At 41.2% G+C, this 15,552-nt stretch overlaps 1 protein-coding gene across 1 annotated transcript in view; it reads right to left on the reverse strand.

Moving 5' to 3' along the window:
* Positions 1–15,552, reverse strand: part of TBL3 (transducin beta like 3) — a 192,600-nt gene that overhangs the window by 130,726 nt on the left and 46,322 nt on the right. The window contains exon 5 of the mRNA XM_069209783.1: positions 4,421–4,562. Within this exon, the coding sequence (XP_069065884.1) occupies positions 4,421–4,562 (142 nt within the window). The remainder of the gene's footprint in view (positions 1–4,420; positions 4,563–15,552) is intronic.

Raw genomic sequence — 15,552 nt, forward strand, 5'->3', positions numbered from 1 at the left:
TCAGGCTGCAAAGACCTAGAGTTATAAGCACAGAGAAATGACCACTTTCTAAAAGTGGAATTTCTAAAATAGTAAAGTAAAATCCACCTAACTCAGTAAGCATGATTTCTCACTAACAGGTCCAAACACACAAAATATGCCCACGCTACACGTCACAGAGCAGAAAATAACAATATTGACATATATAAGAGAATTCCCAATGCAAACCTATGAGAGAAGTAGCAGTCACAGTAAAACAAATTATGCCACTTGTCACTACTAGGACACGTAACACACAAAAATATATGTCCTGCCTTTTACATACACAGCACGCTGTCCATAGGGCTATCTAGGGCCCACCTTAGGGATGAATTAGGCGTAATAAAAAGGGAGTTTAGGGGTTACCAAGTCAAAGTGGCAGTAAAGCGCACATGCAGGCACTGCAGTGGCAGGCCTGAGACAAGTTTGAAAGGCTACTTCTGTGGGTGTCACAGTCTTAGCTACAGGCCCACTAGTAGCATTTAATTTACAGGGCCTGGGTATATGGTATACCACCTTACAAAGGACTTAGATAAATTAAATAAGCCAAACAGGTGTAAGCCACTTATACCATGCTTTAGAGGTGAAGGCACATGCACTTTAGCACTGATTAGTAGTGGTGAAGTGCCAAGTGTCCTAAAGCCAACAAAAAAAGGGACAGAAAAATAGGAGGAGAAAGGCAAAAAGTTTGGGGATAACCCCGCAGAAAGGGCCAGTTACAACAGTTTTGGTTAACTCAAGACCAAATCAGGGGCCCAAATCTTAAATAAAGTTATAAAACCCATGATATATGCCCTTGCATTAGTGCAGATTTACAGCTTTCATGGATTCACAATACGTTACAGAAGTAGGCCAGGAAATCATACTTCTCGAAAGTATCTGTGTATGCATTTTAGCACAAGCAAATAGGCAGATGTAGATTTGCTAATGGGAAAATCTGTTGAGTGTTTACAAGTTTACTTTCCCTCTAACCACTTTTTTCCCAACCATGGAAGGCGTTCTATTTCTGCCGTTGTCAGGAGTACATTTTCAACCTTTGTCAGTATGGGAAAAGATTAGAGAAGAGCTGGTATAAACCCCTAAAAAATGCAAGTTAGTAGGTTTGCACATGCTCCAAACAGAATTCCAAGCCTGGAACTACTGCTTAATGTTATCTTCGGCACCAGTATGTAGATCCGTGGAAAGGAGGCAAACTGTGGGAAATGCTAGAATTCAAACCCTACTATAGTAGGTTTTAAATTCTAGCATAATCAGAATTCAGGCATAATAAGACAGGCTATTATCAGAGCTGTTATATAATGAAATTGCTGCCTTAATTCATTGCCACACCATGTAGCAACAAAGGGACAAGTGGATTTGTTTACAGGGCAAGCAAATTTATAAAACAACCTGTCCCATGGACAAGTAGTTATTTTATTAAATTCCACACCCTTGTTTGAGTCTCCAGAATGCTAATGTATATTGTAAAAACACAAGACCCACAAGACCAATGGAAATCAACTTCATCATGAGATGCCCAGGGACAACTATTTTTCAAAAATTGTAAGGGTGGCTTAGTGTAGAAGACCATGGCTTATCCCCATAAATAAGTCATTTCTCTGAATTTTTTCAACTGAAATGTAGCAATATGTTGCAACTTATAAACAATATTCATTATTGAATGACATAGGCCCTCATTCCAACCCTGGCGGTCTATGACCGACAGGGCGGAGGGCAGCGGAAGCACCGCCAACAGGTTGGCGGTGCTTCCCTGGCTAAAAGGGGAACCGGCGGTTTCCCGCCGGTTTACCCCTGGCCAAGGGAATTCTCCATGGGGATTCCGACCCCCTCCCCGCCAGCCTGTTTCTGGCGGTTTTCACCGCCAGAACCAGGCTGGCGGGAACGGGTGTCATGGGGCCCCCTAACAGGGCCCCACAAAGATTTTCACTGTTTGCTTAGCAGACAGTGAAAATCGCGACGGGTGCCACTGCACCTGTCGCACCCCTGCAACTCCGCTGGCTCCATTCGGAGCCGGCTTCCTCGTTGCAGGGCCTTTCCCGCTGGGCCGGCGGGCGGCCTTATGGCGGTCGCCCGCCGGCCCAGCGGGAAAGCCAGAATGGCCGCAGAGCGGCCAAGTGGCGGTTCCCGCCCGGCGGGCGGCGCTGGCCGCCCGCCGTATTCAGAATTAGCCCCATATTGTATTAAAAACAAAAAATAAAAAACATAAAACAATAAATAAAAGAAACACAAGGACAATTAGTTAATAATCAAGAACACCTTAATGGTCTATTAAGAAATTACGATAGTCAAAGACCTAACCATAGTATATATAGTGTTAATTCAGAATTTTGTGGAATTCCCACAAAGATATTCCAGATCTTATTCAGAATGGCACAATTTACAACAGCTAATATTCACCTGTTAGAGGGTGCTGCTCCTTTACCCTTCAAGTTACTTGCAGTAATATGTCTAGCAATAAACAAATCTCATCTAGTACCTGGTATTCCCCTACTGCTCCAAAAACAGATGGTTTTGGAATCTGGACTTGGGTCCTTATGCAACATATCAAGTGAAGTGAATATGTGAACCCAATACCTTGTTAAAGATTCCCAAGTCAAAAACGTGTGGCTTATTTGCCATGTTACACAATCCATCTGGTGCAGGCTTTATGACCAGTGTTTTCAGAGACCTCATAAAGTATCCAAACTTAATACTTTTATCAAACTGACAATTGAGCTGTATGCAATTCAATTTTATACTGATTCATATGGATCCCAGTTTGAAACGCACTCAATCGATTAGCCCATTTATCAGGCTAAGCCCTTCTTGGGTCTGGCTTAATAAGGCTGCTTTCTACACAACTACTGCTCCTGAGGCTATACAATATATATATGGACAGGCCTAGATATGGTTTTTGCTCGGTTCAGAGGAGTATTTTTCTCTCATCTCATGCTGATGGCTTTTTTGTATTATTCCACCTCCTTTAAGTGCTTGCATATGATACGAGAAACTATTTTACATGTCAAAAGTACTCTGAATCGCCAGATATTAAATTATTTATCTCACAGATGCAATGTATAGAGAAAATAGTGGGCATGAGTGGCATTATATTTTATAACAGCTATGGATTTTATTAGGGGTGGAATGTAAATATGAGAAAATTAGGAGTTACATAAAGTGCAGTAATACACGACCAAAAGAAATTATTCCTCCCCCATTAGCAGAGATGTTTCACCATAGATCAGGGTACCTGTTTGAAGGTATGTAGAAACACAATGTTACATTTGGTTTCAGTATTGGGTTTCAATTAGTTTTAGATGGATTTCCAGAGGCAAACATGGTAATAACACAACTTGGCCTTCTGTGGTGGCTTTCAGAAAAACAATGTGTTGCCACGTGCTCCTAAAAAGTGGGACTGTCAAAGTTAGAAACTTCAAACATGTCCCTACAACATCAGATGCAGACCTTGTTTGGGTTGCTATTTCAGCCTTGCTGTATCATGTTACTTTAAGAGAAATGATAATGTGGCAGACTGCATCATTAATCTATCTTCTACAAGTGTGGCTCTCTCTGGCCACTTTCCATAATCAGTGAAGAAAAGTACACGTCTGGTAGAAAGGTAACCCTGCTTTCCCTATTTAGACAAAAATGCCCTCCTTCTTAGCCTTGATATAAAAAACATTTGGAGTTCCCACATACCAAACTGGTTTTATTTCCATGTGCAAGACATCAGCAAAACATGGCCTCTTCTTGCATTTTCTAATGTTTTTCACTAAACTCTGCATATAGTGATTGGAGATGGGATGACAGCTACATCTTGAGGTAATATAGCTGTTGCAGTGTTAAAGCGAGATGCACAGTTCCTTATTTGGGAGGTGGGATAAGCTTCAACTAGGAGGGCTACAGAATTCATAAGAAGTAGCACAATCATAAAGGGAGCCCTCTCCTTGTAGACCATCAACTATATACAATTTGCTGTATCAGTTTAGTATACCTTATTGATTCATCTCTCCTTCTTATGGTTTCATAGACAATGTGGTAAACACTGTTGTTATTCCCTTCCAGACACCAAACTGCTGTGCTCCTACTTTGTGGTGAAAGGGGCTGCCTATCGCAAGGTAAGTAACGAGCAATGTACCTAGCAATTGGTACCACAGGACCTATAGGCGCAGGACCTTCCTTCCAGAAGGACTAAGAACATTCTCTCTGCAGAGTCCTCTAGCCACAGAGGCTTCAGGTCAGGACTCTTGAACATGAATGTACGAGACCACCATCAAGACACTGAAATAGTCTGAGGAAGTCAATGTGCCTTTTACTTCCTATCAGTATTCTAGGGCATATCCCGCATATGTTTTCTCTCCCAACATCAATCTGCATACCTCGTTCAGAAATCACAGTACAAGTAAAACACACCAAACAATACCTGTGGCTAATAATGTGGAGGTGGGATCAAAAGTGATACTGGCCACCGGTGCTGTGTGTATCGCCTTCCAGGTGCGCATGCATGTGCCTTCTCGCCATTCCCACTGTTTCAACAGCAGCGCACGACTGGCAGTAACCAGAATCTGAAACACAAGAGTATCAATTATACATTATGGCTACATTTAACACTGGTAACAACAGCATCACAATGCAAGGCTTTTCAAATTATTTTTTTAAATAGTAACAACTTGCAGCAAAATGCCTGCAGACAGAGCATATTAGAAAGGGTTTTTTCCTGAGTTTGTCCCATCCTTCTATCAGTGATCCCTGCAAGGATTAATACAGATTCTGATTTCCATTCTGAAGAAGACTGAGAGGGTGGGAATATTAATGACCACTGGTAGGACATTTTATTTTAAACAATTGAAGGGATTATGAAACCAGTTCAGTTTCTTCATGCTGGATTGCTTTTTAAGCAGCTCGATATTTTTCAGCAAGGTAGAGGTGACGCTCATGTGTGAGGTTTTTTGTGAATAAACCATTTCTAGAAGCCTTGTACTGTTCAACTTTCAGTTTTTTTGGTGCTACTCGAAAGGATTAATCATCAATTTTTAACCACAAGATTTATTACAAAAAAGAAAGTTAATGAGTCACACCAGGAGGAAAAACGTTTCATATTAAGGATGCTTTTCGTAAAACCTTATTTGACTTGAATACCATTTAAAATCCTTTATAACTTGAATGATCTTAAATTTAGCAGAATTTCGGGAAATTATGCATATTTCCATAAAGGTTTGCTCAGAGTACCTGAGGCGTAAATGTGATCCTCTTATACGAGCAGGCTCCAAAATATGTGCAACATTTCTCCATTCCATTGTAAAATTGCCACTGGACACAAGGAAGGACATTGAACATTGTTGACATGCCACAATGCTTTAAGCATCTGATTGGTGGATTGTGTGTGTACGGAAAGGCAGATCAGTTTTTCTGAGCAGCCTGTATTATCAGTTTGAATTTTTTTACGGAATCAAAAGCCAGTCAGAAATGTAGTGTGGAAGAACACAACTTTATTATCTGAGCCTTCACTACATGCAAGTCCACTCCTGTCCATTGTCTGTGTGGTGATACTGGATGAATACAATTACAGATGAAAGTGAGATGAAGATGAGCCTTTATTGGCCACAGTCATCGACCATCTTCTCCACAACTGTTAACCCTAGAACCCTCCTGGTTTCTCTCAGCCTTCTGCATTTCACAATCCACAGTGTAATGTAGAATGCAGGATGGCTGAGATCACCACAACATCTCCCTTCTCTATATAATTTGATATAAGAATATTATAACAACGTTTTCTTAGAATAGATCCAAACATAACTTATTATGCTCAAATTTTTGTTTTTAAACCAACGAAACAACAACCAACTGTAAATGCATTTCGAAATATACAAACTTTCACAATGAACGAAAGTCTAAACATCTCGACATCTAGCAGGCTTCTTAAGGATCCTTTTGTTTTTGTGTCTCATTACTTCCTCGTTGTCCACCTTCAATCTACTTTTGTTTTTTGGTTCTTGCTCGCCATTATCTTTAATCTTTCTTTTCTCTTCATCAGAATAGGACATTTTCCACCTACTATCGCTTTCATAATCTCCTCTATTTTCAGTATTCTGCTTTTATTCCACCATTCATGACCTTTAATGCGTACCATATCCTTGGAAACAGCATCCACCCTCTCAGGATTTCTGAACTTGGACAAACCTTTAGCCACATGAGTGAGATATTTTACACATACCCAATCACCTATCTTAATTCCTGTTCTTTCTCTCAACATTCTATGCTTTGCATCATAGTCCTCTTTCATTTTAATTTGAAACTCCTGAAAACGAGGTCTTATAATCTCATCTAAGGACTTGGCTTTAACAGGTTTTGCTTGAGCTTCTCTCGGCCATGCAGGACACAGCTTAGAGACCGGAATACAACCTCTCATCACTTCAAATGGACTCACACCAGAAACAGCATTTGGATACAAACGATGTGTCCACAACATGCTCTCCACTGCTTCATTCACTTCTATTTTATTTTGAATTGCCCACTGTATGCACTCAGCTGGCGTGCAATTAATTTTTTCAACAAAAGCATTTCCTAGCGGTTGGTATAAGGCCACCCGCTTGAGTTGAATGGCATACCTTTCCATAAATTCTTTAATTTCTTTAGAGATAAATTGTACCCGGTTGTTTGATACTATTTCTTTAGGGCTTCCTTCCCTCAAAATAATGTTTTCAAGCACTTAATGCTGCATTTGTATTAGGATCCTCCATAAGTTCTACCTCCCACCATTTGCTATAGTAGTCCACCACCACTAACACAAATCTAGATCTTCTTGCTAGAGTGCTAAATGGACCAATAAAGTCGTTGGCCAATTTAGTACAAGGTGCAGCAGGCAAACTGCTTAGTGACAAAGGAGTGGCCTGAACTTTCATCACTTTATCACTATTAGCACAAATCACACATCTACTCACACGTCACTATTTCAAGGTCCATATTTGGCCACCAGTAACACTCTCTTATCTTCCTCTTAGTAATAGTTTGTCCTAGATGACCAATCATAATAGTTTTGTCTCTTAAGCCTCTAGGTGGAATGAATTTATAATTTCTCATCAGCATACCATTGTTCACTACCGACTTTAGTATAAGCCTGTAGATTTGCTGGCAATGAGCTCTCTTTAGGCCAACCATCAATCACATATTTCTTTATATGTACAATATCTTTCAACATTTCTTCGTACCATTCATTCTCTGTAAAGGTGTTCCCATCATACATCCACAATAGCAATCAAGCATTCATCATCCTCCTCACCCACAAATTCTGTTTTGTCATCTGTTCTAGCTGGGGAACGAGACAAATAGTCAGCCCCTAATATTTTTCCCTCCAGGTATATACTCTGTTTTGAAATCATATTGAAGTAGTTTGGAACTCAACCTAGCAAATCTCGGAGTGTGATCTTTGATAACATCTCCGCTGAGAATGTTAACTAATGGTTTATGATCATTTTTAATTGTGAATTTTCTTCCCCATATGTAACTCTTAAAATGTTCTAAAGCCCAACAACAAGCCAGTAACTCTTTCTTTTACAGAGAAAATCTTCTCGTAAAGAACGTGATGCAAAACCTATAGTCTTGCTCATTATTATTTTTGTCTTCCTGGGATAACGTGGCACCCAAACCATCATTGCTAGCATCCACTGTGATAATATAATGTTTAACAGGATCAAATGGTTCTAAAATTCCTGCTTTAAATATGTCATTTTTAAGTGATCCTAATTCTTCTTGTGAAACATGGTCCCATACAAATGCTTAATTTTTCTTGAGAAGTTCCTGCAACTTCGCTGTTTTGGAGGCAAACGTTTTAATACATGTTGAATAAAACTCACAAATTCACAAAAAAGACGCCACATGGTCCTTTGTTTTTGGCTCTGGGGCATTAGCAATCGCCTTTACCAACCCTGGCTCCACCCCATCTTTAGAAATAACATGACCTAATTACTCTATGCTACGTCTGTCAAACCCACCCTTTTTTATGTTTGCTACCACACATTTTTGTAACCTTTGTAACACTTTGTTCATTGCTTCATCATGGGTCACCTCATCCTCACCTGCAACCAGTATATCATCTTGAAAGGTTATAACACCTTTAATACCTTTAAGTATGTTTTCTAAAGCTCTCTGAAAAACAGAAGCGGCAGAAGCCAATCCAAAAGGCATCCTCTTGAACTGAAAAGTGCTGGAAGGTGACACATAGGCTGTGTAATGTTGTGAAGTTTCATCTAGCTCAGCCTGATGATTTGCTAAGGATAAACTTATTTTCCTTTAAAAAAAAAAAAAATCCAGCGAATGTAGTTGTGGTGTCATCAGTATGTGGTAATGGATGTGAAACAATCCATATCACATTGTTTAGACTACACAAATCAATACAAACTGTTAACTGCCCATTTTTTTCCTGGGCAATAACTAATGGAGTTAACCAAAGGAACGACTCAATTGGTTCTATGACTATCTACAACCATCAGTTTGAGAATACCCTTCTGTAAGGAAATGCCTCCTTGGCATGGTTACCCCCTGTCTTTTTGCCTTTGCTGATGCTATGTTCTGAATTGAAAGTGTGCTGAGGCCTGCTAACCAGGCCCCAGCACCAGTGTTCTTTCCCTAACCTGTACTTTTGTTTTACACAATTGGCACACCCTGGCATCCAGGTAAGTCCCTTGTAACTGGTACCCCTGGTACCAAGGGCCCTGATGCTAGGGAAGGTCTCTAAGGGCTGCAGCATAGCTTATGCCACCCTAGGGACCCCTCACTCAGCACAGACACACTGCTTGCCAGCTTGTGTGTGCTGGTGAGAACAAAACAAGTAAGCCGACATGGCACTCCCCTCAGGGTGCCATGCCAACCTCACACTGCCTATGCAGTATAGATAAGTCACCCCTCGAACAGGCCTTACAGCCCTAAGGCAGGGTGCACTATACCATGGGTGAGGGCACCAGTGCATGAGCACTGTGCCCCTACAGTGTCTAAGCAAAACCTTAGACATTGTAAGTGCAGGGTAGCCATAAGAGTATATGGTCTGGGAGTCTGTCAAACACAAACTCCACATCACCATAATGGCTACACTGAAAACTGGGAAGTTTGGTATCAAACTTCTCAGCACAATAAATGCACACTGATGCCAATGTACATTTTGTGAAACACACCCCAGAGGGCACCTTAGAGGTGCCCCCTGAAACTGTATCCAACTATCTGTGTAGGCTGACTGGTTCCAGCAGCGTGCCACACTCGAGACATGTTGCTGGCCCCATGGGGAGAGTGCCTTTGTCACTCTGAGGCCAGTAACAAAGCCTGCACTGGGTGGAGATGCTAACACCTCCCCCAGGCAGGAGCTGTAACACCTGGCGGTGAGCCACAAAGGCTCACCCCCTTTGTTCCAGCACCACAGGACACTCCAGCTAGTGGAGTTGCCCGCCCCCCACTTTTGGCGGCAAGGCCGGAGAAAATAATGAGAATAACAAGGAGGAGTCACTGGCCAGTCAGGACAGCCCCTAAGGTGTCCTGAGCTGAAGTGACTCTAACTTTTAGAAATCCTCCATCTGGGGAATAGGATTGTGACCCCCTCCCCTTGGGAGGAGGCACAAAGAGGGTGTACCCACCCTCAGGGCTAGTAGCCATTGGCTACTAACCCCCCAGACCTAAACACGCCCTTAAATTTAGTATTTAAGGGCTTCCCTGAACCTAAGAATTTAGATTCCTGCAACTACAAAAAGAAGAGGACTGCTGAGCTGAAAGACCCCTGCAGAGGAAGAAAAGAAGACACCAACTGCTTTGGCCCCAGACCTACCGGCCTGTCTCCTGCCTTCCAAAGAAACCTTCTCCAGCGACGCTTTCCCAAGGACCAGCGACCCCTGAATCCTCAGAGGACTGCCCTGCTTCAAGAAAGACAAGAAACTCCCGAGGACGGCGGCATTGCTCCAAAATAACTGCAACTTTGTTACAGAGGAGCAGATTTAAAGACCCCTGCAAATCCCCGCAAGAAGCGTGAGACTTGCAACACTGCACCCGGCGACCCCGACTCGACTGGTGGAGAACCAACACCTCAGGAAGGACCCTCCGGCGACTCCAAGACCGTGAGTAACCAAAGTTGTCCCCCCTGAGCCCCCACAGCGACGCCTGCAGAGGGAATCCCGAGGCTCCCCCTGACCGCGACTGCCTGAACCTAAAGTCCCGACGGCTGGAAAAGACCCTGCACCCGCAGCCCCCAGCACCTGAAGGAATGGAACTTCTGTGCAGGAGTGACCCCCAGGAGGCCCTCTCCCTTGCCCAGGTGGTGGCTACCCCGAGGAGCCCCCCCCTTGCCTGCCTGCACCGCTGAAGAGACCCCTTGGTCTCCCATTGAAACCTACAGAGAACCCGACGCTTGTTTGCACACTGCACCCGGCCGCCCCCGCACTGCTGAGGGTGTACTTTCTGTGTGGACTTGTGTCCCCCCCGGTGCCCTACAAAACCCCCCTGGTCTGCCCTCCGAAGACGCAGGTACTTACCTGCTGGCAGACTGGAACCAGGCCACCCCCTTCTCTCCATTGAAGCATATGTGTTTTGGGCACCTCTTTGACCTCTGCACCTGACCGGCCCTGAGCTGCTGGTGTGGTAACTTTGGGGTTGCTCTGAACCCCCAACAGTGGGCTACCTTGGACCCAAAACTGAGACCTGTAAGTGATTTACTTACCTGCTAAAAATAACAATACTTTACCTCCCCCAGGAACTGTGAAAATTGCACTGTGTCCACTTTTAAAACAGCTATTTGTGTTTTATGTGAAAAGTATATATGCTACTGTAATTATTCAAAGTTCCAAAAGTACTTACCTGCAATACCTTTCAAATGAGATATTACATGTAGAATTGGAACCTGTGGTTCTTAAAATAAACTAAGAAAAGATATTTTTCTATAACAAAACCTATTGGCTGGATTTGTCTCTGAGTGTGTGTTCCTCATTTATTGTCTGTGTGTATGTACAACAAATGCTTAACACTACTCCTTGGATAAGCCTACTGCTCGACCACACTACCACAAAATAGAGCATTAGTATTATCTCTTTTTGCCACTATCTTACCTTAAGGGGAACCCTTGGACTCTGTGCATACTATTCCTTACTTTGAAATAGTGCATACAGAGCCAACTTCCTACACCTTCAATTCCTCACAGACTCTAAAAGGTAAATTTCTCAATTTGTGCTTTATAGGGGTGGCACCATTTTTTACTTTGAGCTTATGTTTACAACCTGTGATCCTACCTAAATAGTTACTGAACACTTTATTAAACTTTTGCATCCAGATATTCCTGGGTTGCTGGTCACCGTCAACTTCCAGATCATCGTTCGTCTCATCGGTAGTTAATGAAACTTGAACTTTCCTCCCTGGTCTCAATATCATACCGAAAATACCCTGCTAGTTTTGTTCAGTGTTGTTCTCTTGGTTTGTTCTTTAGTGTTGTCATTGGAAATCCCTTTAATTTTGACTGCACTTACTCCAATGTGTTTAACAATTTCTATTGTTTCTGTCAAAGAAGGATTCTTTAATGTTAGAAGCTTTTCTTGAACTTTTTTATCCCAGCACCAATAAAATTTGCACCGTAAAATTTTCAAACTCGCATTCGGAAGCAAGCGTGCGTAATGTTGCTACATAACTGTCGATTGATTCGTCTTGACGTTGTGCTCTTGTGAAAAATGTATGTCTATTTACTATCAAACTTGGTTGAACATCAAACAGTTTTTCAAGTTTTCTTACTAAATGTCATCTTCTTCACCGTCCGGTAATTCATAGGTTGGTAAATGTTCATAAACAGACTGCCCTCCAAACCCCAAATTGTGTTCTAGTAAGAATCTTCTCCTCTCTGGACAATACCTGTTACCACTTATAGTTCCTAAGTATTTAGTGAAGGCCCTATACCAACTTCACAAAGGTATCAGTGGATCTCCAAGTGTTTGTAAAAAAAGGCAGAGGAGCACTGACACATATTGTGAAAATTGAAGAAAACCAATTAAAAGTGGTAAGAAGATATTAAAATATGGATCAATGTTAATGTCTACTCAGAATTGCTTAGATAATACTGAAGCATAAAACTAACCAACAAATATTGATAGTTGTATTATAAATGATAGTAGATATGTTTTTTTATGTACATAAGTTTTTATATTTATCTGCAGCATAAGAGTGCGAATCGCTGGAAACCACACTTTCAACAAAACAAAACAAAATTAATGTTGGATAATAGCGTGCAGATTGCTATTATTATTATAGATATTTGAACTGAAACCTTTTTTTTAAGTGATGTGAAATTTCACTCTGCAGGAATAATTTCTGATCTGAAATTTCAAATGTGGATTAAGCTTGCGGATCGCTGTATAATCCTCTGTGCGATCCACAATTTGAGTACTGTGAGTTGAGTGCGCCGATCGCTGAAAATCAAAGGCTTAGAATAGATTTTTTCCCCAAAATATGGCTGCTGTGTGTGCTGTACGTGTTTTCTAAAGAAAATAGAAGTATCCGTACTACCAAAATATGGCTGAAGTGCGTACTTGTATGTGCTGTACGTGTAGAGACGTACAAGTCCCAATGCGTGTGAAATTGTGCATGCATAATTGTGCGTGTGGCCAGGTTGTCAAGGCAACTACAGCTGAAATAATAGATACGTTGAGGAACAAAAGGTAAAATATAGATTTAAACGTCAACAAAAGTTCATGAAAAACTTGCGACAAAGCTTGCTCTGAATGTTCCAGAGATTGTCGCTAAGCACAATGTTATAAAAACATAACTGGCATGGACCAACTGCAGACTGGCCTGTAGACTCCTCAAATGGAGAAGCTGACCCTCCAGATCCAGATATGTTGAATGTGGGTTCTTGGCTGTGGCCAACTCAGACAATTTTGTGGTGATATTGAAAGAATACAATTACAGACAAAATGTGAGATTAGCAGAACGCAACGTTAGTGGAAACATAACACACCCCCTTCCTTTTTAATATGCAAAAGAAAAAGAAACTTATGTTCTTATGTACTTACAAATACTCTATGGAGTGATAACTCTACTTATAATTGCACTATACCCCACAGGAAACCATATTTGCAATACAATGCATATGTATAATCATTGGTATCAAGAAAAACGTTTCCCCACATACAAAATCTTTAAGCCACCTGGGAGGTTTCCTTGCTTTCCTTCCTTCTATCACCTCTGAGCTATTCAAACCCGTTCTCAGCTCATTTCTTCTAAAATCATCATTCATTTTACTCTCACCCATGCTCAGCTCACTTCTTCCAACATCATTATTCACTTAACCCGCACTCACCACAACACCTTTACACACTGAATTAGTAGAATTTGTTCTACTATCATCATTTTCATTAGAGTAACCCATGCTACTTGCAGCGCCTTCAACCTCAAACTCCAACCAATGGACATCAACTTCTGAAGAACATCAGCCTTCTTCTCTTGCTTCTTTACACATTTTTGCCACTCGTTTGAGATTCCACACCTTACAGCTACTTACTGTCTCCCACAGCAATGTTAACTGGTTTTACCCCATGTTGCTCATCATGCCGTTTCTTTTCATTTCAGAATGTTTTTCCTCCATTCTGTTCTGAACTGAAGCTAGACACCACTGCTCAACACTTGACTGATGTAACCAACTGTATCAGCTCATACCGCCTTGTGTACTTGTACGTCCCAATCCATGTTGTTAACCATAGCTGAGTGAATAAGTCCTTTTACAACCCAGTTGAACCCTTCAAACATACCGTTGCAACACGAGTTGTAAAGGGATGCGGTTCTATGTTGCACACAAACGCTCTTGAAGTAGTCTATGGAGGCATTGGACACAAATGTAATTCCATTGTCACTTAACACTGCTTTAGGAAACCCTTCAGACACGAAAACCTTGTCAAAAGATTCCAACACACTCTGTGTCAGCCCTTTCCACAATCTCAAGAACCGGCCACCTAGAAAACAAATCTATTGTTACTAGTTCCCCTGGTTGTCTTGGAAGAAAATACACACACATTGGTGGTCCTCAAGGTTTGCAAGGTTTTATAAACCCCAGCACAACTGGAATGATCCCTCACGAACCTCTCAACTTATGCATCCACATTTTGCCACCAGAATAAGTTTCTTACGACTCCTTTTGATCTCATAATGCCAAAATGGCCTTTGTGACACAACTCTATGATTGTTTTCCGTAAACCCTTTGGAGGAACAATCCTTTTACCCCCTCACAATTGTACCATTATCCACAGATAACTGGGACCTAACTTCCCAAAACTGCTGAACCTCCTTTTACAATTTACCTTTGTCAGGCTAGTTTTCTTGCATGTATTTTTTAAATTAGTATCAGCACCTCATCCTTGTTATATTCAGCCATTCATTCTTCTTTGCACACTGCACAACTCCCATTCCAATGTACAAAGGCTACTGGAAATATTTTCCAAATTTTATCTTCACATTCTTCTAACTTGGTAGTATGCCTAGATAAGCAGTATACCACCACATTGCCCTTGTCAGGTAAATATACCAGTTTATGTATATAATCTTGTATCCGTATTGACAACCTGGTAATCCCCGCTGGATCATTCACAGTACCCTCTTTTGTCAATAACCTCACAAGAGGTTTATGATCGCAAACAATTGTTACAGGCTTGCCCCATACGAAAGCTCTGAAATGATCCGAGACCCACTCGCATGCTAATGTCTTTCTTTCAATTATAGGATACCTTTCCTCTGTAGGTGAAGGAGCTCTGGAAGCAAAATAGATTATAAATTATCTTCCTTCCATGCCTTTCTGGCTCAACACTGCTCCCGGAGCACTGCTGGCATCCATTGTGATACAGCTGTTTAAATTCAGATCATAACATTGCAAGGTTGGAACTTTATCAATTTCTGATGTGATGCAGACAAATTCTTCCTGACAGTCATTAGACCATTAAAATTTGGCTGTGTTTTTAATAGTGGTCCTATACAGTGGAATAAATTTGGTGGAGTATTTGACCAACCCTAAAAACAATTTATCATCATCCTTATTACAGGCACTGGTGTTTCTTTCATAGCATTAACAAGATATTATTTTGGTCTGACCCCTTGAGCTCCAATGTCACATCTCGAATGAGTGACACTTTCCCTTGCAAATTTGCGCTTCTAAAATTACACTGTTAAACCATTTTTTTCCAAAATGGCCATTTCATTTCACAGCCTCAAATTATGCTCCTTTTTATTTTCTCCATAGATTAGAATGCTGTCCTGGAAGAATTTGATACCAGACATTTTTCCAAACAACTTGAACATGAGTCTCTGAAAGACTGCAGCTGCAGATGCCAGTCCAAAAGGAATCCTTTTGAATTGAAAACACCGAAAAGGTGTGATAAACGCTGTGTATTTCATAGAGTTAGGTGTCAATGAAATATGATGGTAAGCAGCTGACAAGTCTATTGTGGAAAATATTTTTGCACCCTTAATACAAATAATCAATTTATTTATTTTTGGTAAATGGAAACGGTTAATTGGTATATCATCATTCAAGTGACTCATAACAACACATAATCA

The sequence above is a fragment of the Pleurodeles waltl genome, chromosome 10 (assembly GCF_031143425.1).
Source record: "Pleurodeles waltl isolate 20211129_DDA chromosome 10, aPleWal1.hap1.20221129, whole genome shotgun sequence".
Taxonomy (NCBI): Eukaryota; Metazoa; Chordata; class Amphibia; order Caudata; family Salamandridae; genus Pleurodeles; species Pleurodeles waltl.